Raw genomic sequence first — 24,223 nt, 5'->3', positions numbered from 1 at the left:
TCGACAGCATTTCAGAACTATCAAACTCACCTGAGCAGAACCCTCCGCGCATGCTCCACATCAGGAACCCCGGGATGACATGGGGTGCCTGTCCCCCGTCCCTGGGTACTGAGGCAGCTGGGAGGCTGGGTGCAGCTTCTCCCTTCTCTCCCCGCTTTCCCCAGATACAAGAAGAAAAAGAAACTTAGAAACCATGGTCTCACCCACTTTCCCCTAATCCTTAACCCTTCCCACCCTAATCAACTATGTAAATATCATCAAAAATAAAAATTTAACAATAAATGAACCCCATGGTACTCTTTCTCTGCTTGTTCAATCTAGTCTGTCCTTTCCTTTGGTTTGAACATATTTGTTTGAAGGAAAGTGATGGCGGGGGCGCGGGGCTGAGATTCTTCAGGACTCAGCTGAAGCCAGGAGGCGGGACCTCCCCCAGGTGTCCCTCCCGGACAGCAGGCCTCATGTGCTGCCTCCTGGAGCCGGAAGGGAAGCAGGGCGGGGGCTCAGACCAGGCTCTCCGATGAGCAGCTCACCCAGCTGTACCACAAGGCCCACGGGGGCGGATTCTGCTTTTCTCTTTCTTTCCCTCAAGTCCTCTGCATCTCCTGCTAACTGTTCCTAAACCGGCGCTGGCCACTCCCCAGTGGTGCCTAGTGTCAGTGTCATGGAATGCACGCCTCTCTGAGAACACTCCCTCCCTCTCTGAGGCCCCGCAGTAGCTGTTCTTGGCACTGCTGGGTGGCTCTACCCTGACACCCTCCTTGATCACACCCCGAGGCCAGGGGCTGCTCCTCCTCGATTTATCAGCAGGGCACACGCTTCAGCGGGCACCTGAGCCCTGGCCTGCCCAACAGCAACTCCTGCAGTGTGTCCTACAAGGACACTCGGAGCATGTTGCATTTGAGAGGCAAGCCAGCTGGGCACAGAACTCTACGCCAAAACCACCTTCTCCCAGTTTGGAGGGTATTCCAGAAACTAACCCCTTCTGACGTCTGATCTCTAAAGGTGTTTGGGTGACTTTTACTCCCTGAAAAGCCTGTTTTCTCTGGCACTCTGAAATTTCACAATATTCAGACTCTGTTCACAAACTAGGCTGGGCAACAAGTAAGCTCCTTTAATCCAGAAATATGTCCCTCGATTATAGGAAATGCTTTTATAGGATCCTTAGTCTATTATTTTATACTGTTTTTCATCATTTTTTCCTCCACCAGTCTTCTGTTTTGTTGTTACTGATTTCATTTGAAAGGCAGAATGCCACCAAGCATCAGAGAATGAAACCGACCTTGCATCTGCGGGGGGCCCCCGGCCCTGCTTCCCGCAGTGAGACCTCCTGGGGCATGCTGCAGCCTTGGTACCTGGCCGGGGAGCAGTTCTGCTCCCCCCATCACAGGTACAGAGTTCACAGGGGGAGGCAGAGGCAGGCTTGACCACAGGTGTCCCATGGGACAACCTAACCCTCTGAGCCACAGCACCCACCTTGCTTTTATCCTCCCCTCCCCACCCCATGGGATCTGTGTTTATCCAACACGCAGAGAGAGAGAGGATGGGCAAGAGAGACCTTCCAGCCATTGGTTCATTCCCCAGTGGCGCCAAGTACTTGGGCCATAAGTCTGTGCGTTCCCAGGCAGGCAGGCAGGCAGCTGGGTGACGAGCACCAACTTGAAGCAGCGCTCAGTAAGGACACTGTTCTTTCAAGCACAGCTTCAACATCCTGCACCCCAACACTGGCCACTCTCCCCCTTGGCAAAGCCTCGTTTCCAAGCCTGACGCTGGATTTTCCAGGCAGATCAGCCTTGGTGGCTCCTTTCCCGTGTCACTCACCTCCACCCTCTGCATTTGCCTAATCAGAGAACAGTCTCAACTTTATCTTCCAGTTCTTCCCAAGAGTTTTGGCTGTGGTTCGCAACCTTCCAGAGCCCTTCCTCCAGTTCTGGAAGAGCCCTTTCCTGTGGCATCCTGATCCCGCCGTGCCCGCAGGCCGCCCTCCCCGCAGCCGCCGTGACGCCTTCCCCTGCAGTGCGTATACACGCCTCCATTCCAGCCCTGCTCCTCTTTAGGTTGGTCCCTTTCATGTTAACACCTTCTCCAAAACAGACCATCGACCTAGCCTGCTCACTAAAGGGCTTCCGTATTGCAAGAGAATATGGTCGCTTCTACATGGGAGGGGACTTCAAAACATTTGTGAAAAAAAAAACGAAATGAAAAAATAAATATTTAGGAGCCAGTGTTGTGGCATAGCAAGCTAACCTTCCATCTGTGGCATCCTACATGGGCACTGGCTAGAGTCCGGGCTGCTCCACTTCCCATCCAGCTCCCTGTTTATGGCCTGGGAAAGCAGTGGAGGACGGCCCAATGCCTTGGGACTCTGGACCCACGTGGGAGACCCAGAAGACGCTCCTGGCTTCAACAGCTCAGCTTCAGCCATTGCAGCCATTTGGGGAGTAAACCCACAGATGGAAGATTTTTCTCTCTTTCCTTCTGTCTGTAAATTTGCCTTTCCAATAAAAATAAATCTTAAAAAATTTGAAATCCGAATATACAAGAAGTTGTTAATAACTTTAGGAATTCAGAGGCAAAGACAGCGCTCCCAACTAGGACTCACGCCCAGCCTCCCTGCGAGCAAGCAGCCGCACGATCCTGGCAGCACATGGCTCAGCTTCAAGGAGAGCAAAGCAAGGCTCAGAGCCTCGTCAGCCTGGGCAGCTGGAGGCTCTGAGCTAAGACAGCAGTGACAGCAGCACCCCGGCGCATGCTCAGTTCAGCAGAGGAGGAAGCGGAAAGTCAAGCCTCTGTGGGATCAGTCTCCTGGTCTCCCTGTTTAAACGGAAGCATGCTGTCACCTCATCTTTGCAGAAAGCCTCAAAGATTAAAAAGAACAAACCAGACCAAAAAAAAAAAAAAAAAAAAAAAAAAAAAAGCACCCTAGAAAGACCATGCAGGAAAAACAAAAGAAGCCGGCAAAGAAACAAAAAATGCTAACCTCTAGGACATCGGAGATCGCAGCATGCCCAGAGGAAAAAAAAGCAGCAGCAACAGCAGCAAGAGAACTGCAACGTGCCCCTGGCCAGGAAGGCGTTCCACAAACCAGTCATGAAAGGGCAAGCTTGCCTGGGGCCAGCACAACGGCTCAGCGCGTTGATTCTTCGCCTACAGCACTGGCGTCCCCTACGACTACCAGTTCAAATCTCACTTGCTCCACTGCTGATCCGGCTCCTAAGGCCTGGGAAAGCACCAAAAGATGGCCCACATGGGAAGCCAGGAGGAAGTTCCTAGCCTCTGGCTTCGGACCAGCTTAGCTCTGGTCATTATGGCCATTTGAGGAGTGAACCAGTGGATGAGGATTCTGTTTCTCTTTCTCTCTGTAAATCTGCCTATCAGATAAAAAAAAAAAACACAAAACACATCTTAAAATTAAAAAGAAAAGAATGGGGACACTGCGCAGGCCCAGGCCTCTGGGTCAGGCCCAGCAGCGCCCGGCCGGACGCCTCTCTTCATACTTATCGGGGCAGCAGGTCCTGGGGTTGTGCTGTCCGTCATGTCTGGCTTTGATGGATCCCCATGTCAGTTGGGACAGAAAGAACAACCCAGAGCCCTGGGACAACTTGGGTGAGAGAAGGTGCAGACAGCTAAGTGAACAGACGGCTAAGTGAACCGCCTTGCAGAAGCCATCCGCACACTTCCATTTAGCCAGGAAATACTTGTCCTCCAGACACATGCAATCATGTAGAATTAGTGGAGTTTATTACACTAACTAATAAATATGTGAAACTTGAAAAGAAAAAAGACAAGCTTATCTTGGGTACAAAAAATTTGAAATCCACACACAGTTTTTTCACAATGCGTATTTTCCATTAACACTGTGAAACTCCTCACATTAAAACCACAGTGAGAAAAGTGAAAACTAGAACGAAGGACGCTAACCCAAAGTCAAGGACATCTGGAGGCAGCAGACAAGAATAGAGAGAAAAGACAGCGTGGAGAAGCAGCCCCGTACTCTCCACCGGAACCCAGGCGCTCCAAGAGGAGAGGCAGCGAACACAGCAGAGCGAAACAGAAGGCAATCATGACAGAAACCTGGACTTGAAGAGCTTCCTGGGACCAGCGCGGTGGCTCGACAAGCTAATCCTCCACCTTCAAGTGCCGACATCCCCTATGGGTGTCAGTTTCCTATGTCCTGGCTGCTCCATTTGTGATCTAGCTCCCTGGGAAAGCAGTGGAGGATGGCTAAATCCCTCGGGTCCCTACACCACATGGGAGACTCACAAGAGGACATGGTTTTGAACCTGCTCAGCTCTGGCTGCCGCGGCCACTTGGGGAGTGAACCAGCAAATGGAAGATATTTCTCTGTCTTTTCTTCTCTCTGTAAATCTGCCTTTCAGTAAAAATAAATAAAAATTTTAAAATAAATATACAAAGAGTTCCTAGGTTAAACAATGAGAATATAAATACACACCAAGTCACAGAGCCAGGAAATTTCAGACTCTTAGGACAACAAAGAGAACATTCCACCAATTTCCACAGAGGACCAATCAACAAAAAGCAGACTTAGGGCCTCTCTGGACTGCCTCAGCAACACTGGAAGCCAAGCGGCAGAGAAAAAAAACACGGAGAGAGACCGACTCCCAGAGCTCCACAGGTGGGTTGCTAGCTGCATCCTACTCAAGGAGCTGCCACAGCACGTACTCGACCCAGACCACAGCACGGCAGGACAGACAGCAGAAGATGCGGGCAGGACTGTGGTGAGGGCAAGCCACGCACACAGCTGCCTGCAGGGCACAGGCGACAAGCACCCAGTAGACGGGCGTGCTGCAGGCCATCACCAAGGGGCCCACTGGCCTGTACTGCCACCGAGGGACAGAGCAGGCGGTCTGGCCTGAATGCCCGTGCGCCCAGCTTCTCGCCTGTCAGCCTCCGCTCCCGCTCCTCTGCCGCAGCAGCCAAGCACACGCCTCTCACCTCACAGCAAGATTCTGCTCTGGCCAGCCAGGAGCCAACCGACGGCTTCCGCCTGCAACGGCCGCAGCACACACAGTCCCGGGCCTTGCTGGAAGGTCTCATGAGGGCTGACCTCACATCTCTCAGGCCCCCCGTGTGCCCGGACACGGTCTTCCCGGGAGGAACGCCTGCCCTCAACAACACTGGCCGGACGCAGACTCACTCTGCTCCTCTCGGCTCTTGGCAATCTCCATCTAATGCTGACCAGGCTGGGCTGCCTCATCAGGGTTTCAAACCAAAATTACACACGTGCTAAAACTGCAAGGAGAACCAGGAGACTGAGTAGCATCAAAGCAGCAGCAGCAGTTGTTGCTGAAGTGGAGAAAGGGGCCCAGAGGGAGGCGTAATGGGTGACGATATCGTATTTTATTTACTTATTTGCAAAACAAAGCAAGAGAGAGAAAGAGACACTATAAAGACAGATCTCCCATCTCTGGTACATTCCCCAAATGGCTGTGGTAGCCAGGCCTGGGCCAGGCCATGCTCTCCCACATGGCTGGCACTGGCAGAAGGGTGTGAGGGCGGCCATCACCTGCTGACCCCGCAAACACATGAGCAGGATGCTGGGTCAGAAGCACGTACCCAAAGCGGTGGCCTAGCCCGCTGAGCCACCAAGCTGGCCCCATGTCCTGTATCAAGCTGGGTGACAGCGCCACGTGCTCACTTGCCTGCTAAAGTTCACACATGCATTTCTTACACTTCATCACAGACATCTCACACAGCTGCCGCGGGCTGACCGGGGCCGTGAGCAGGGGTGACTGACGTGGGCTGGCTGAGGCCGTGAGCAGGGCTGGGTAAGGGGCTTGTGGAAATGGGATATTCACTATTCACAGATGAGTTAAAAGGCTGCTTTTTTCAGGGGAGACCCCCCAAGTGTCTAGCTGAACATGGGGGGCTGTTTTCCCAAAAGGCCTAAAGCCTTAACTGGACAACGTAAGCCTGGCTGTCTCCCAGAGAAAGGTAAGGAAGGCTTGGGCTCTTCTTGGCCCTGTCCGTGCAGTTCCTCGGCTTCCCTCATTATCCAGCCTCCTCTCAGTTCCACTCCTCACTAGGTCTGGGGCCTCAACCAGAAAGCCAGGCAGGGAATGAACCTGGCACCTTTTGTAGATGCTCAGATGGGTGCCGCGCAGAGGGAGGGATCTGAGGCATTAGCTCACAGTAAACCCGACGTGCTGCCATGTGCCTGTTTCCAGCCACACGCTCCCCTGCTGCCTCCCCCGGTCACTGTCCCAACCAGGTGTGAGTCTGTCTCGGGTAGGGGACCACACACTGCTGTGTGAGCAGCTGGTTCTCTGAGGAGCGCATTTTAGACTCACACCAGGTTCCAGCTGTCCTCTCAAACAGAATGGCTCACTAACAGAATACCTGCTTTCCCAGCACTGTCCCCACAGGGACACTTCCCAGAGCACGTGCCCAATCTCTCAGCAGATTCTTGAAACTCAGGGGACGGGACGGTTTCTGTACCTTAGAGGGTCCAGTTCGTGGTCCTTGGATCCAGTCACCAACTCCGGATGAATTCGCACATGCTCCATCATTGGCTAGAGGAGTTGAGGTTGACAGTTACTAAGGGACGCATTTCTGCGGCATGTCCACACATGGAATACCAGCAGCAAGCAAGAGGAAAGCACTGCTCCTTGTTACAGCATGGATGAGCCCTAACTCATGGTGTGCATTCAGAGTTGGTCACAAAAGGCCACGTGACCCGACCCCACTGACACAACTGTCTGGAACAGGCAATCCTGGCATGGCACAGCACACAGCGAGGCTGCAGGGAGGTGCGGGGCGGAGGCTGGCTTGCCTTTCACCATGTAGGCAAGGTTACAGCACAGCCTATCTCAACAGTGCGTGACTAAGTCGAGAGTCTTCACTTACCCTGACCACTTCTTCAAAAGTCTCCAAGTTTTCCTTCATACTATAGTGAGAGCGCAGAAAGGAGACGAAGTTGCAGGGGTACATTCCGTAGAGGCGATGAAAGAGGGCATACACGCTGGCATGGAGGTGGACCAGGTAGATCTCCGTCACGTGGCCTACAAGAGCAAACCAAAGAGGAGCCACTCAGACAGGCATGTGGCAACCAGGAGGGCACGGCTGTCCTGGTTAGCCATGCACGCACACTCAGTCAGGCACGCAGCAGCCAGGAGCGCATGGCTGTCCTGGTTAGCCATGCACGCACACTCAGTCAGGCACACAGCAGCCAGGAGCGCACGGCTGTCCTGGTTAGCCATGCATACACACTCAGTCAGGCACGCAGCAGCCAGGAGCGCACGGCTGTCCTGGTTAGCCATGCACGCACACTCAGTCAGGCACGCAGCAGCCAGGAGCGCACGGCTGTCCTGGTTAGCCATGCACGCACACTCAGTCAGGCACGCAGCAGCCAGGAGCGCACGGCTGTCCTGGTTAGCCATGCACGCACACTCAGTCAGGCACGCAGCAGCCAGGAGCGCACGGCTGTCCTGGTTAGCCATGCACGCACACTCAGTCAGGCACGCAGCAGCCAGGAGCGCACGGCTGTCCTGGTTAGCCATGCACACACACTCAGTCAGGCACGCAGCAGCCAGGAGCGCACGGCTGTCCTGGTTAGCCATGCATACACACTCAGTCAGGCACACAGCAGCCAGGAGCGCACGGCTGTCCTGGTTAGCCATGCATACACACTCAGTCAGGCACACAGCAGCCAGGAGCGCACGGCTGTCCTGGTTAGCCATGCACACACACTCAGTCAGGCACAGAGCAGCCAGGAGCGCACGGCTGTCCTCCTGTTTCCACATGCACACACTCAGACGGCAAGTCAGAGCAGTTTCCGAAGACTCAAAGCTAAACACATCAGAGACCCCTGCTTAAAAATCTCTTTCCAACTCCACAAACTCCCAGTTATTTTGTGGGACCCATCGAGGCACTTGCTCATCTCACATCTGCCCTCCCCTCCATCGTCCCCAGAAATCCTCACACTACTGAAGCGCCTTGGTAATAACGGTCATTCTTCCTAAATGTGTAATTATGCTTCTCCAATGAGCGCATCAGCATGTTTCCTGAGGAAAGGACAGTGTTTCTTACCCACCACGGCGTCCTCTGAGGCCTGCACTGACTCGATATACAGAGCATGTAGACACAGCCATGCATATTTATAGCTACATAGTAAAGAAACTGAACCAGACATTAGCTTAGAAAGTTAAGAGTGGAAGAAATTGGAAACTCAGTTTCCCTAGCCCTGCTTGGACCCCACAGAAACCCCATGTCTACAGCACAAAAGCTCCTCCACACATAGACAGCTTTACCTTTTCTCTTGAGGGACAGCCTGCTAACCTCACTGCATCAGATGGGCCTGTGTGAGGGCCACTGTGGCACAGCAGCTCAAGCCACTGCTTGCAACACCGGCACCCCAAATGCCAGCACTGGTTCAAGTCCTGGTTGCTCTGATCGGTTTCCTGAGAATGCTCCCGGGAAGGAGGTGGAGGAACAGCCAAGTCCCTGGAACTCTGGCACCCATGTGGAAGACCCTGACGGCATTTCTGTCTCCCAAGTCAGCCTGGTCCAGACCCAGTTTTCTGGCTGCTTGGGGAGGGAGCCAGTGTTCTCTCTGCCTTTCAAAGTTTTAAACAGAAGGGCCTGTGCTTGTTACTTAATCCTGGACAGAAAGCCACAGGTCTTTCACAGTCCACCCCTTTGACAGGACTATCTCACACTGTTGATCCTGCCAATCCTGGAACACGGTAAGTTTCTCCATTTTTCAATATCTTCTTCTATTTTCTTTTTTAATGTTTTACAGTTTTCATCAGAGGTCTTCCACATATTTTGTTAGCTTAATTCCTAGGTATTTAAGACTCCTCTCCGTTATTTTAAAGGGAACTGTACTTGGAATTTCTTTCTCATCCATGGAATTATTTGTGTACACTGGCGCCATCGATTTGTGTTAATTTTGTATCTTGCTACCCTGCCAAAGTCTCTTATGAGTTCCAGTAGTCACTTGAATGAGTTTTTTGGTTCTCCTATGTAGAGAATCATGTCATCTGCAAAGAGCGATAATTTCAGTCCCTTGTTTCCAATTTGGATTCCTTTAATTCCTTTTTCTTGCCTAATAGCTCTGGCAAGGACTTGTAATACTATATTGAAGAGTAGTGACAGTGGATGTCACTGTCTAGTTTCAGATTTTTTTTTTGTAAGATTTATTCATTTCTATTGGAAAGGCAGATATACAGAGAGGAGGAGAAACAGAGAAAGATCTTCTGCCCAAATATTCACTCCCCAGGTGACCGTAATGGCTGGAGTTGTGCCGATCTGAAGCCAGGAGCCAGGAGCTCTTCCAGGTCTCCCACACAGATACGGCATCCCAAAGCTTTGGGCCGTCCTCGACTGCTTTCCCAGGCCACAGGCAGGGAGCTGGATGGGAAGCGGGGCTGCCAGGATCCCAGAGTGTTCAAGGCAAGGACTTTAGCTGCCAGGCCACCGTGCCAGGCCCTAGTTCTAAATTGTAGTGGAAAGCCTTCCAGTCTTTCCCCATTTAGTATGATGCTGGCATTGGGTTTTTCATAAATTGCTTTGATTGTGTTGTAGAATGTTCCTTCTATGCCTATCTTGCTTAGGGTTTTCAGCATGAAGTGGTGTTGGATTTTGTCAAATGCCTTCTCTGCATCTATTGAGATGATCATATGGCTTTTATTGTTCATTTTACTGATGTGATATATCACATTTATTGATTTGCAATGTTGAACCATCCCTGCATGCCTGGGCGAATCCCACCTGGTCCGGGTGAAGGAGCTCCCTGCTGTGCTGTCGGGTCCTGTTGCCTAGTATTTTGCTGAGGATCTTTGCATCTGTGCTCCTCAAGGATATCGCTCTGTAGCTCTCTTTTTTGTTGTTTTTCTATCTGGCTTTGATATTAAGGTGATACTGGCTTCATAGAAAGAATTTGGAAGAATTGCCTCTTTCTATTGTTTGGAAAAGCTTGTGGAGACTGGGGTGAGTTCCTCTTGAAACGTTTGGTAGAAATCACAGTGAAGCCATCTGGTCCAGGACTTTTCTTGGTTAGGAGGGCTTTACTTACTGATTCAATCTCACTGCACGTTATAGGTCTATTTAGATTGTTAATTGCTTCTTGATTCAGTTTTGGTGGATTGCATGTGTCCAAAAATCTATCCATCTCTTCTAGGTCTTCTGATTTGTTTGCATATAGTTGCTTGTAATAGTTCCTAATAATTCTCTGTATATCTGAGGTATCTGTTGTTATGTTTTCTTTCTCGTCTCTGATGCTACTGATATGAATCTTCTCCCTCCTTTTATTGATTAGTTGGGCTAGTGGGGAATCTACTTTGTTGATGTTCTCAAAGAACCAGCTCTTTGACTCATTGATCTTATGTACAGTTCTCTTGGTCTCTATTTGGTTTATTTCCTCCCTTATTATGATTATGTCTTTTTTTCCTACTAATCTTGGGAGTACTTTGTTGTTTTTCTAATTCCTTCAACTGTAAGGTTAGCTCATTTACTTGGTGCTTTTCTTGTTTCTTAACATAATCATTGAGATGAATTTTCCTCTTATCACTGCCTTGACTGTGTTCTGTAAGTTTTGATATGTTGTGCTGATGCCTTCACTTGCTTCAAGCAATTTTTAAATTTCCCTCTTGATTTCCTCTCTAACCCATTGCTCATTTAGTAACATTATCCAATCTCCATGTGTTTGCAAGTCTTTTTGGATGTTTCGACTTCTTGGACTCTAGTTTCACTCCATGATGGTCTAAGAAGATGCATTATATGATTTTGATTTAAAATTTGCTGAGGGTCAATTCTGAAGAAAGTTCCCTGCACTGATGAAAAAAAAGGTGCATTCCTACTCCACCAATAGAACGAAAGGCTCGGTAGATATCAGCTAAGTCATTTGCTCTAGAGTTTGGGTGAGTTCTGTTGTTTCTTTGCTGAGTTTCTGTCTTTTCAACCTGTCCATTGATGTTAATGGGGTATTAAGGTCACCCATTATGATCGTACTGGAGTCTATTTCTCCCTTTAAATCCATTAATGTTTGTTTCACGTAGCTAGATGCATTGGCATTTGGCACATACACATCTATAATGGTGATCTCTTCTTGCTCAATTGATCCTTTGATCATTATGTGGTGTCCTTCTTCATCTCTTTTAATGTTCTTCACATCAAAGTCTCTATCATCTGATATAAGGGTTACACCCACATGTTTTTCCTTACCATTGGCTTGGAATATCTTTTTCCATCATTTCACTTTGTTTCCTCTGATCTTTGTAGGGGAGGTGTCTCCTGCCAGCAGCAGATAGATGGGCTTTGTTTTTTAATCCAGTCCTCTAATCTATGATGTTTGATTGATGAGTTTAAGCCATTTACATTCAATGTTAATATGGATAGGTGGCAGTCTGGTCCTGTCGTTTTGGCGGTGAGTTGTTCTCCGATTCAGTCTTCTGTCAGCCTTTTACCGGGATGTTCTCCACATTAGCTTTTGGTTTTGATAGACGTTATTGCTTTGCTCTTTCACGATAACATCTTTGAATATTATTTGTAGGGCAGGTTTAGAGGAGGCGAATTCTTCAAGTTTTTCTATATTGTGGAAGAACTGTATTTCATTTTCAAAGACAAAAGAGAGCTTTGCAGGATACGTTATTTGGGGCTGAGAATCTTTCTCTTTTAGTGTCAGTCCATTCTCTGCTGGCCTGCAGTGTCTCCTCCGAGAGGTCAGCTGTAGTTGGATTGGGGTTCCTCTATAGGTCACTTGATTTTTGTCACGTGCACATTTAAGGATTTCTTCCTTATATTCAAATGAAGAGAGCTTGATTATCACGTGTTGGGGAGAGGTTCATTTTCAATGAACTCTGTTAGGAATTCTGTGACCCTCCTGTCTATTTTTTTCCAATTCTTCTCCAGATTAGGGAAGCTTCCATTTATTATTTCATTGAGTAAACCTTTAATCCCAGTTTCTTTTTCTGTGCCTTCTAAAACTCTCTTAATTCTTAGGTTGGACCTTTTAATCGTATCTTTTAATTCTTAAATACGTTTTTTTAGCTTGGCCTAGCTCTGCTTCCAGCTTTTTGTTTGTTTCCCTCTAGCAACAGGAAATATTTTCCAATTCTGATATTCACTCTTCTGCTTCATTCTATTTTTGAGATTCCCCACTGTACTTTTAGTTTGCTCCACTGTATTCTTAACTTCTGAAATGTCAGCTTTCATTTGATTCATTTCCTGTGTGACATATTCCTTAAATTCTTTGAACTGCTATATTATGTGCTTCTCGTTGTTGGTCAGAAGCTTCATAAGGAATTTTCTGAGTTCTGTGTCCCCCAGGTTTTCAGGGTCCTCCTCAGTTAGTTCTGAGGGTAGTGGAGGCTTACTCAGCAGAGTAAGTGAGGCTTTGCTCCTTCACCAGGGAGTCTTCAGTAACATTCATTGTGCCGGTCTCTTCTTTTTTAAAGATTTATTTATTTTTATTGGAAAAGCAGATATATAGAGAGGAGGAGAGTCAGAAAGGAAGATCTTCCGTCCGATGATTCACTCCCCAAGTGGCTGCAATGGCTGGAGCTAAGCCAATCTGAAGTCAGGAGCAAGGAACTTCCCCACGTCTCCCACATGGGTGCAGGGTCCCAAGGCTTTGAGTTGTCCTCGATTGCTTTCCCAGTCCACAAGCAGAGAGTTGGATGGGAAGTGGGGCTGCCGGGATTAGAACTGGCGCCCATATGGGATCCTGGGGTGTTCAAAGTGAGGACTTTAACCACTATGCTATCACGCCGGGCCCATGTCTCTTCTTTTCAATTTTGACATTGTAATCCTGTTTGGTGGATTCTTCTCTTTAGTGCAGATTTCTGAGATGTATTCCCACAGGTCTACAAGTCAATTTTTATGTTCAATCAGTGTCCTGGGTTAGGAAGATGCGCTGATCTTGTCCAGACACACAAGATGGCACTGGTGGGGCACTGCCGGAGAGCCGGGGCTGCTGGCCTTCAGATCTGGGGCCACACAGGTCCTGCAGGACAGGAAAGTGGTGCTGTCCTCCCTGTGGGATCAGCCCAGCATGACCAGCTGGAAACACGCCCACTCTGGCACTCAACCTCCACACTGCCGCCTCCAACCTGCCACCGTTCTGCCCCGCAGAGTCCGCCGCTCCCTTTGCTGAGCCAAACTCTTCAGCAGGATTGGCCAGGCCCAGCCGGATTTATTTCCTGAGGTCCCAGTGTGAACCCAAGCTCCCACCTGGCTGCTGCAAGAGCCCATATGTGGCCGCAGCTGGGTTCCTGGTTGCTGCTGGAGTCCAGATCACTGCTCACCAGTGGCGGGTGGGTTTTCTATTCCCTGCGTCTGGGGGGAGTCTCCAGGTAACCCCTTTTGTAATCTGCTCTCTGTGCTTCACCCTAATGATTCTCCATCGCCCTGAACATGTCTGCACCCTCTGCCGCCTTCCTGACTGCACCGATTTCACCCATTTCTAATCACTCTGAAACAGCTATGTTACTTGGCAATACAGAAAAAAAAAAAAAAAAAAAAAAAAACGCCAGTACATTTGAAAACAAAACACAAATTTGGGCATGCTGCATCTTCCCTCCTCCTCCAAATGCAATGGACAAGAGTGCAGAACCTTAAGCACTAGCCTCAGACCAGCACGCAGGAATGTCTCAGCTTAGTCCAACACTGCTACCATGTAGATGGAGGAAAGCACAAGAATGAGGAAGGTGCCTCCCAGCCATGCTTCTCACATGTGCCCCACATGGATGTGCCAAGGTTTCCTCAGGCGCCATGTGAGGACTACACATTCCAGCAACACGGTTCTTCCCTTAAATGCCCAACACCTTCATTGACCAACCAATGCCTTCACTTGGCAGGGTCTGACAGGCGCAAGATCTGTACCTGGTTTCTTCAGGCACCAGGATGAAAGACGGCCAAAGATATCAAAGAAATCAAGCAGGTGCTGTTTCCCCGACTGTGGAATCATCGGCAGCATGGTGATCAATACCAGGACACCTGTTGTAAGCACAACGACGTCAGTATCCACCTGCAGGACAGAGGGCGAACAAGGCGTTAGCCACGGGGCTGCGCAGGCGAGGAGGGCCACACACAACACAGCCCCCACGTCGGCTCACCACCCAGGAGCACACTCAGCAGGGAACCACTGAGCCCTGCCTTCCCCACACAGGCAATCCACAGAGAACTCCTCTGGGAGAGGGGCTCAACCCTGCCCCAGCACAAGAGCAAAATAAGTTGCTTTGTAAGAGAACACAGAAACACTGGACTGCTTTCAACAAAGCAACAAAAAAAACAGAATATACCTACAGTCAAAACCTAAGATAGTTACCTGTCGTTAAGGCAACTTCAAAAACATGCTACACACTGATAAGTGATTCACTGTTTTTTAAAGGACTACAACGAAAGTTTAATTGATGAAAAATCATACAAGCTAACAAGTTAACTGAAGGGCTTACTTTCATAGCAGTGCCTAGAGATCACTAAATAAGAAATGAAAACCTCTGACCATGTTTTTAGTTTAAATATCAAGTCAAATAACTTAGGGTAAACTCAAGACATTTAACACCCAATGAATAATGAGTTAACTCAGACGAGCTTCAGCAGCTCATTTCACCCACAATTAAATCCTGGTCATTACCAAGGAAGTGACACTCAGATTTAGCAACAAGATACCACGAAGAAGCTGTCGCACAGGCTGAGGCCCGTGCCACTGACAGCAAAGGGAACCTGGGTTTGCAAACGACGCTGCCCTAGCCAGCTGGAAGGCTTCTGTTACTCCAGGCATCCAAGGAGAAGGACGGACTGCCTGGGCAGGACCAAGGGGACACAGCAAGTCCCAGCAACAAGGACTAACTTTCTCTTCATTTACCAAAACCCCCACACTCAATGCTGGGGTAACAGACGAAGATTAACAGTCACAGACTAGGCCTTTGGAAAAAGAACTTGGCAATAGAAATAAAACTGGACTATATGCCCATCAATCCCACTTGCTTAAATAAGTAAAGCTATTAAAACTGTCCCTGTCAGGCCCGGCGCAGTACCCTAGTGGCTAAAGTCCTCACCTTGAATGCTCCAGGATCCCATATGCGCGCCAGTTCTAATCCCGGCAGCCCCACTTCCCACCCAGCTCCCTGCTTGTGGACTGGGAAAGCAGTCGAGGAGAACCCAAAGCCTTGGGACCCTGCACCCACGTGGGAGACCTGGGGAAGTTCCTTGCTCCTGGCTTTAGATCAGCTCCGACCATTGCGGCCGCTTGGGGAGTGAACCAATGGATGGAAGATCTTCCTTTCTGTCTCTCCTTCTCTCTGCATATCTGACTTGGCAATAAAAAAAATTAAAAGAAAAAAAACACCTGTTCCTGTCTTAATATTACACTTGATTTTTTATAACATTCTACCGATGTGACTTCTTGGGCCCACCATGAGGAATAAGGCAGCCCACCCTTTTGGGCAGACACGACAACTAGATGACTCCAAAGGGACTGACAATGGGCAGCAAACACTACCAGGTATTTCTGTGTCTTTGTGAGGCACCAGCAATGAATATTAACCATATTTTCTTATTTTATAAACAAGTCCAGGTATTAAGACAGATTAAGCAAATAGCCCTGAGCATTCCAGCAAGCTGCCATCAAAGCTAAAACCATCCAGCTCTACTGAGGGTTTGATTCTCTGTGTATAAAAATAAACCAAGTCTGGTGTAGGAAATAGTATGTAACTTATTTACACCAACAAAATAAAAAAATACAGCTGCAACTAGACCATCTTCCTTAATGTTTAAAAAAACCTTAAAGTTACATGAGGTGAACGACACTTTCAAAACAGCGATCTTTGGAACCAGTGCAATGGCTCAACCAGTTAATCCTCCCCATCCAAGCACTGGCATCTCACATGGGCACCAGTTCATGTCCCAGCTGCTCCATTTCTCACCCAGCTCCCTGCTTGTGGCCTGGGAAAGTAGCGGAGGACGGCTTATAACCTTGGGACCCTGCACCCACGTGGGAGACCCAGTGGAGGCTCCTGGCTCCCGGCTCCTGCTTGGCGCAGCTCTGGCCGATGTGGCCATTTGGGGGGGTGAAACATTAGATGGAGCATCTTTGACCTTCCTTCTCTCTGTAAATCTGTTTCCAGTGAAAATAATAAAAAGAAAGAAAAGAAAGAAAAAGAAACATGGATTTTCCAAAGAGAACAGACTACAGCTACTTGCAACCAGGAGAAGGCTAGACACTGAAGAGATGCCGAGAGGTGCAGCACAAGGCTGGACCCGACTGACCCGCGTGGCTGAGAGGGCACTGTGTCTGCCTAACCCGATAAGGCATGAGAACTGGCAATGCACCAAACCCAGTGCCCAGGACACTGAGCCCTACAAGCTGCAGCCTGACTGGCTTGCTAAACATCACTCGGAGTTCAGACACTACACCCACAAGGTCACGTCGTTCAAACCCGCCAAGTTGCCTACCTTGAGACACTTCAGCAGAGAAGGCAAGAGCGGGGCTTGGGAGAGCTTGTGCTTCCAGGACGGCTGCAGGCGGACCACGTGGCCCAGCAACGAGAGGGTGGACAAGCGGGTGGCGGTTTTGCCCATGTATTCATTCATCTTATCCAAGAGGTGCTGAAAACATCAAACAAGCGAAATCCTCACACGAATGTGCGTGACACGAACAAAGTGGACGCAAGACAAAACAGCGACGAGGTGCTCCAATCTCTCAAGTCTGCCCTCGAAAGTGAGGGAAGTCACACTGGTAAGGAGATCAAATGCTCGAGATTCTAAATCATGCTAGCAACTACACACTGCCGTGCTGGCCTGGGGGGACGGTCACCTGCACACTGCCGCGCTGGCCTGGGGGACGGTCACCTGCACACTGCCGCGCTGGCCTGGGGGACGGTCACCTGCACACTGCCGCGCTGGCCTGGGGGGATGGTCACCTGCACACTGCCGTGCTGGCCTGGGGGGACGGTCACCTGCACACTGCCGTGCTGGCCTGGGGGGACGGTCATCTGCAATGCAACGGAAGCACTGCTGGGCACTCGGGGTGCCACGTTCCATCCGGGTGCCTGGCGAAGTGCGGCTACCTTGGGCTTCAGACCAGTGTGCCTGGGCAGTAGCAGGGAGCACAGCCAACCCAAGCCCTCGGGTCGCTGCGACCCCCACAAGAGTCCTGAATGGGGTTTCTAGCTCCCGGCCCTGGCAACTGCAGGCATTGAGGAGTGAGCCTGTACATGGAAGGTATCTCTGTCTCTCCCTTTCTCTCTGCCAAACAAGTAAGTCTTTTTTAACCTAAATAAATGAATAAGCAGAAGTAGTCCTCATGGACATGTGTCCAAGAAGGGAAGAAATTCCACAGCCCTGGTCCCGGAAGCTCAGCAGGCCAGCCCTTCCCATAGTCCCTGGGCCTGAGCCACTTACCACCGTGGCAGCATGGCCTGCACAGCCTGCCATGTAATAAACTCAGGAAGTAACCAAAGACAAGACATGCACACCGGCGGGTGTGAAGTCTGAAGTGACAACGCCCTGTGTGCTATTGGCACACACATAAAAGGAAAACAAAAATGTGCACGAGCCCCCAAGTGCCAGTGCGGGAAACGGGGCTCCTTCATGAGCCACCTGCTCACCTGCCTTACTTCCTGGTCAGTAAAAGTTTAAAGATTCCATTGAAAGCATGGGTTTACAGATGTGTGCCTTGGGGGTCACATCATTACAGCACAATGACAGCCTGGGATTGTAAGATGTCTTTATACAGGTGATGCTTAACGGCCTCTGAAATGGGTTTTATTTGCACGCTTCTCAGGACATATAGGGTGGACCCCTTCATTTTATTTTATTTTATTTATTTATTTTTTAAAGATTTGTTTTATTTTTATCACAAAGTCAGATATACTGAGAGGAGGAGAGATAGAGAGGAAGTGGAGCTGCCAGGATTAGAACCAGCGGCCATATGGGATCAAAACGAGGACCTCAGCCACCAGGCCACGCCGCCAAGCCCAGGACCCCTTCATTTTAGAGGCAGCTGTCAATCACAACACATTCACTGAGCCAAGGGCCTGAGCCCGGGCTGCCTGGCACACGCCTGCCCGGAAGCTGGCAGGAGCCTCCTGCAACCCGCCCCACATGCCCCCGACGGCACTGACCTTGTCATGCGGTTCCTGTAAGGTACTCAGGATGTGCAAAGCCGGCTGGGAGTTGGTTTCCAGGTAATAATCCACCAAGGTGTTCACAAGCACAGGGCCCCGATCTAGACGGTGAAAGGGACATCTGTGACCCCGTCGTCCACGTGGCCTCCAGGCCCCCTCGCGAGCTACCCACGGTGCTGGCGGCCGGCACCTCTGCCTCCTAATCTTCACTTACCAACAACAGGACAGTTCCAACTTCATTCACCAACATGCTCTTACTCTGTACTAGTTTTTAAAGAGGTGATCCTTGTCTGTTCTCAAGAATTTAGATTAGATTTTTAAAAAGCCCTCCTCACAATGTGCCCCAAGTCACTCCTCAGATACACACCCTGAACCTGCCGTGTGTCCTCCGCTCATGCAGTCTCTCAGCCTCTCTCACACACACACAGGTAAGGTGCGACTTGGTCTCTCCATTTAGCAGTGTGTCGGACACCTCCCTATGGCAATACCAGTGACCCGCTGCCTTCTACTGATGCCCCACAGCATGGTCCTACTCCCCCAATCTCACCAGTCGTCTCCTGAAGGAGACCTGCGGTTTCCAATTTGCTGTAGGCTGTCGTGAGACTACGATCTTTATTAAGTGGGCCAAATGGTATGAGTTTTTTGTTTGTTTGTTTCGTTTTTAAAGATTTACTTATTTTATTACAAAGTCAGATATACAAAGAGAAAGATCTTCCGTCCGATGATTCACTCCCCAGGTGACCGCAATGGCCGGTGCTGCGCCGATCCGAAGCCAGGAACCAGGAACCTCTTCCAGGTCTCCCACGCAGGTGTAGGGTCCCAATGCATTGGGCCGTCCTCGACTGCTTTCCCAGGCCACAAGCAGGGAGCTGGATGGGAAGTGGAGCTGCCGGGATTAGAACCGGCGCCCATATGGAATCCCAGCGCGTTCAGGGCAAGGACTTTAGCCACTAGGGTACTGCGCCGCCAGGCCCTGGTATGAGTTTTTAAATCGACTACAGATACTTGGTAAATGCTGACCACCAATTATACTCTTACTAACAGGATATATTTGTATCATCAATATTTGATTTCTGCCATCCTGGGAATCAAAGGCGGCATTATTTCAACTTTCTAAAGCAGTTTGAATTTTTGAAAAAGATTTGCTGGTTTGTTTATTTGAAAGTCAAGTTTGAGAGAGAGGGAGAGCAGAGAGAGATCGACCATCCGCTGGAGGTGAGCCAGTCCGAACCAGGGCATCTTGAGGGTCTCTCATGTGGGTGCAGGGAGCCAAGCACTTGTGCCATCATCCTGCTGCTTTCCCAGCCGTACGTAGGCAGCTGGATGGGAAGTGGAGTAGCCGGGACTCGAACGAGTGCCGACATGGGGATGAGGTGCTGCAGGCGACACAGCTTCACACATTTCACCCTGTGCCAGCCCTCCATCTCTCTCAGTAAAGAGAGGCCGAGTACTTTCCTCATTAACTACACCACAGGAAGGTTCCATTTGATCTGGCAGTTGAGATTCCTGCACAGCCCACTCCAGCCCCAAACTCTACCTTTGCGCTAATGCAGATGCTAGAGGCAGTGATGACAGCTCAGACAGCTGGCTTCCTGCCCCAGGCAGGTGACGGGCTGTGTTCCCGGCTCCTGCCTCCCCACTTCAGCCTGAGCCCACAGTGCACTGGGGAAGAGGAGGCCTCTGTCTCTTTCTCCACCTCTCAAATTTATAAACAGATAGAGCTGAAAGGATCTGTCTGGAATGTGCTTTGGAATGCTTGGGCCAAGGCGGGGATCAAGAAGGGAAAACGGATGAGAACGGCGAACCCTCAGGAGCAGGTGCCTGTAGGATCGTGACCTCTGCTGTGTTACCTGTCCCCTAACAGATGACACACACACCGTGGCTCCACCAGGGCCTGTTCTCTTGGCAGTCTAGCAGCTTGTCTTTGGAAGATGCAAACTGAAACGCACAGTGGGGTTCATGTCAGCCCTAAGCCCAGGGCTGCCTTTCAGCATGTGAACTAGAAGGGTGGTGGCTTGAGGCTAGGGCTGTGGCGCAGTGCGGAAAGCTGCAGCCGGCAAGGTTGGCACTCACACGGGGGCTGCTCCACTTCCAATCCAGCCTCTGCTAATGTGCCTGGGAAACTCCAGCAGGAGATTCCCCAAGCTCTTGGGCGCCTGGACGTATGTGGGGGACCCAGACCAGTCAGCCTAGCCCAGCCAAGGCCTTTGCAGCTCTCTGGGACGTGAACCAGCAGATCAAAGAGCTCTGACGATTTGAAAAAGGGAGAGAGAAACAAACCTTTTTTTAAAAGGAAAGAAAACAAAAAGCAAAGACAGGGCAAAGGGGAAGGAAGAGAAAAAAGGGGGAGAGGAGACAAGAGGAGGGGAGAAGCGAGGGGAAGGGAGGAAAGGGCGGAGGAGAGATTACGGGGCAGGAGGGGGTGGAGCAGAAGGACGGGAAGGGGAGAAGAAGAGGGAGAGCAGAGAGAAGATGAGGGGAAGATAGAGGAGAGGAGGAGAGGGGAGGACAGAGGAGAGGAGGAGAGGGGAGGACAGAGGAGAGGAGAGGAGAGGGGAGGACAGAGGAGAGGAGGAGAGAGGAGGACAGAGGAGAGGAGAAGAGAGGAGGACAGAGGAGAGGAGAGGAGAGGAGGACAGAGGAGAGGAGGAGAAGGGAGGACAGAGGAGAGGAGGAGAGGGGAGGACAGAGGAGAGGAGGAGAGGGGAGGACAGAGGAGAGGAGGAGAGGGGAGGACAGAGGAGAGGAGGAGAGGGGAGGACAGAGGAGAGGAGGAGAGAGGAGGACAGAGGAGAGGAGGAGAGGGGAGGACAGAGGAGAGGAGGAGAGGGGAGGACAGAGGAGAGGAGGAGAGGGGAGGACAGAGGAGAGGAGGAGAGGGGAGGACAGAGGAGAGGAGGAGAGGGGAGGACAGAGGAGAGGAGGAGAGAGGAGGACAGAGGAGAGGAGAAGAGAGGAGGACAGAGGAGAGGAGGAGAGGGGAGGACAGAGGAGAGGAGGAGAGGGGAGGACAGAGGAGAGGAGGAGAGAGGAGGACAGAGGAGAGGAGAAGAGGGGAGGACAGAGGAGAGGAGGAGAGGGGAGGACAGAGGAGAGGAGGAGAAGGGAGGACAGAGGAGAGGAGGAGAGAGGAGGACAGAGGAGAGGAGAAGAGGGGAGGACAGAGGAGAGGAGGAGAGGGGAGGACAGAGGAGAGGAGGAGAGAGGAGGACAGAGGAGAGGAGAAGAGGGGAGGACAGAGGAGAGGAGGAGAGGGGAGGACAGAGGAGAGGAGGAGAAGGGAGGACAGAGGAGAGGAGGAGAGAGGAGGACAGAGGAGAGGAGAAGAGGGGAGGACAGAGGAGAGGAGGAGAGGGGAGGACAGAGGAGAGGAGGAGAGAGGAGGACAGAGGAGAGGAGAAGAGAGGAGGACAGAGGAGAGGAGGAGAGGGGAGGACAGAGGAGAGGAGGAGAGAGGAGGACAGAGGAGAGGAGAAGAGGGGAGGACAGAGGAGAGGAGGAGAGGGGAGGACAGAGGAGAGGAGGAGAGAGGAGGACAGAGGAGAGGAGAGGGGAGGACAGAGGAGAGGAGGAGAGGGGAGGACAGAGGAGAGGAGGAGAAGGGAGGACAGAGGAGAGGAGGAGAGGGGAGGACAGAGGAGAGGAGGAGAGAGGAGGAGAGAGGAGAGGAGAAGAGAGGAGGACAGAGGAGAGGAGAAGAGAGGAGGACAGAGGAGAGGAGGAGAGGGGAGGACAGAGGAGAGGAGGAGAGAGGAGGACAGAGGAGAGGAGAAGAGGGGAGGACAGAGGAGAGGAGGAGAGGGGAGGACAGAGGAGAGGAGGAGAAGGGAGGACAGAGGAGAGGAGGAGAGAGGAGGACAGAGGAGAGGAGAAGAGGGGAGGACAGAGGAGAGGAGGAGAGGGGAGGACAGAGGAGAGGAGGAGAGAGGAGGACAGAGGAGAGGAGAAGAGAGGAGGACAGAGGAGAGGAGGAGAGGGGAGGACAGAGGAGAGGAGGAGAGAGGAGGACAGAGGAGAGGAGAAGAGGGGAGGACAGAGGAGAGGAGGAGAGGGGAGGACAGAGGAGAGGAGGAGAGAGGAGGACAGAGGAGAGGAGAGGGGAGGACAGAGGAGAGGAGGAGAGGGGAGGACAGAGGAGAGGAGGAGAAGGGAGGACAGAGGAGAGGAGGAGAGGGGAGGACAGAGGAGAGGAGGAGAGAGGAGGAGAGAGGAGAGGAGAAGAGAGGAGGACAGAGGAGAGGAGAAGAGAGGAGGACAGAGGAGAGGAGGAGAGGGGAGGACAGAGGAGAGGAGAAGAGGGGAGGACAGAGGAGAGGAGGAGAGAGGAGGACAGAGGAGAGGAGAAGAGAGGAGGAGAGAGGAGAGGAGAAGAGAGGAGGACAGAGGAGAGGAGAGGGGAGGACAGAGGAGAGGAGAAGAGGGGAGGACAGAGGAGAGGAGGAGAGAGGAGGACAGAGGAGAGGAGAAGAGAGGAGGAGAGAGGAGAGGAGAAGAGAGGAGGACAGAGGAGAGGAGAGGGGAGGACAGAGGAGAGGAGGAGAGGGGAGGACAGAGGAGAGGAGGAGAGGGGAGGACAGAGGAGAGGAGGAGAAGGGAGGACAGAGGAGAGGAGGAGAGGGGAGGACAGAGGAGAGGAGGAGAGAGGAGGAGAGAGGAGAGGAGAAGAGAGGAGGACAGAGGAGAGGAGGAGAGAGGAGGACAGAGGAGAGGAGAAGAGAGGAGGACAGAGGAGAGGAGAAGAGGGGAGGACAGAGGAGAGGAGGAGAGGGGAGGACAGAGGAGAGGAGGAGAGAGGAGGACAGAGGAGAGGAGAAGAGAGGAGGACAGAGGAGAGGAGAGGGGAGGACAGAGGAGAGGAGGAGAGGGGAGGACAGAGGAGAGGAGGAGAGGGGAGGACAGAGGAGAGGAGGAGAGGGGAGGACAGAGGAGAGGAGGAGAGAGGAGGAGAGAGGAGAGGAGAAGAGAGGAGGACAGAGGAGAGGAGAAGAGAGGAGGACAGAGGAGAGGAGGAGAGGGGAGGACAGAGGAGAGGAGAAGAGGGGAGGACAGAGGAGAGGAGGAGAGAGGAGGACAGAGGAGAGGAGAAGAGAGGAGGAGAGAGGAGAGGAGAAGAGAGGAGGACAGAGGAGAGGAGGAGAGGGGAGGACAGAGGAGAGGAGAAGAGGGGAGGACAGAGGAGAGGAGGAGAGAGGAGGACAGAGGAGAGGAGAAGAGAGGAGGACAGAGGAGAGGAGAGGGGAGGACAGAGGAGAGGAGGAGAGGGGAGGACAGAGGAGAGGAGGAGAGGGGAGGACAGAGGAGAGGAGGAGAAGGGAGGACAGAGGAGAGGAGGAGAGGGGAGGACAGAGGAGAGGAGGAGAGAGGAGGAGAGAGGAGAGGAGAAGAGAGGAGGACAGAGGAGAGGAGAAGAGAGGAGGAGAGAGGAGAGGAGAAGAGAGGAGGACAGAGGAGAGGAGGAGAGGGGAGGACAGAGGAGAGGAGGAGAGGGGAGGACAGAGGAGAGGAGGAGAGGGGAGGACAGAGGAGAGGAGGAGAAGGGAGGACAGAGGAGAGGAGAAGAGAGGAGGAGAGAGGAGAGGAGAAGAGAGGAGGACAGAGGAGAGGAGGAGAGGGGAGGACAGAGGAGAGGAGGAGAGAGGAGGAGAGAGGAGAGGAGAAGAGAGGAGGAGAGAGGAGAGGAGAAGAGAGGAGGACAGAGGAGAGGAGGAGAGAGGAGGAGAGAGGAGAGGAGGAGAGAGGAGGACAGAGGAGAGGAGGAGAGGGGAGGACAGAGGAGAGGAGGAGAGGGGAGGACAGAGGAGAGGAGGAGAGGGGAGGACAGAGGAGAGGAGGAGAAAGGAGGACAGAGGAGAGGAGAGGGGAGGACAGAGGAGAGGAGAAGAGAGGAGGACAGAGGAGAGGAGGAGAAGGGAGGACAGAGGAGAGGAGGAGAGGGGAGGACAGAGGAGAGGAGGAGAAGGGAGGACAGAGGAGAGGAGGAGAGGGGAGGACAGAGGAGAGGAGGAGAGAGGAGGAGAGAGGAGAGGAGAAGAGAGGAGGACAGAGGAGAGGAGAGGGGAGGACAGAGGAGAGGAGGAGAGGGGAGGACAGAGGAGAGGAGAAGAGAGGAGGACAGAGGAGAGGAGGAGAGAGGAGGA

General features: G+C 51.6%; 1 protein-coding gene across 1 annotated transcript in view; it reads right to left on the bottom strand.

Moving 5' to 3' along the window:
* Positions 1 to 18,611, bottom strand: part of TSC1 (TSC complex subunit 1) — a 36,037-nt gene extending 17,426 nt beyond the window's left edge. The window contains exons 1-6 of the mRNA XM_058672845.1: positions 18,575 to 18,611; positions 18,084 to 18,187; positions 16,414 to 16,566; positions 13,840 to 13,984; positions 6,865 to 7,019; positions 6,457 to 6,530 (exon numbers count right to left, since the gene is read on the bottom strand). Coding sequence (XP_058528828.1) covers positions 6,457 to 6,530; positions 6,865 to 7,019; positions 13,840 to 13,984; positions 16,414 to 16,566; positions 18,084 to 18,187; positions 18,575 to 18,611 — 668 coding nt within the window. The remainder of the gene's footprint in view (positions 1 to 6,456; positions 6,531 to 6,864; positions 7,020 to 13,839; positions 13,985 to 16,413; positions 16,567 to 18,083; positions 18,188 to 18,574) is intronic.
* Positions 18,612 to 24,223: the final 5,612 nt, after the last annotated feature.

The sequence above is a fragment of the Ochotona princeps genome, chromosome 14 (genome assembly GCF_030435755.1).
Source record: "Ochotona princeps isolate mOchPri1 chromosome 14, mOchPri1.hap1, whole genome shotgun sequence".
NCBI classification, from domain to species: domain Eukaryota; kingdom Metazoa; phylum Chordata; class Mammalia; order Lagomorpha; family Ochotonidae; genus Ochotona; species Ochotona princeps.
Note: the sequence above shows the minus strand (reverse complement) of the source record. Positions and strands in the feature narration are given on the sequence as shown.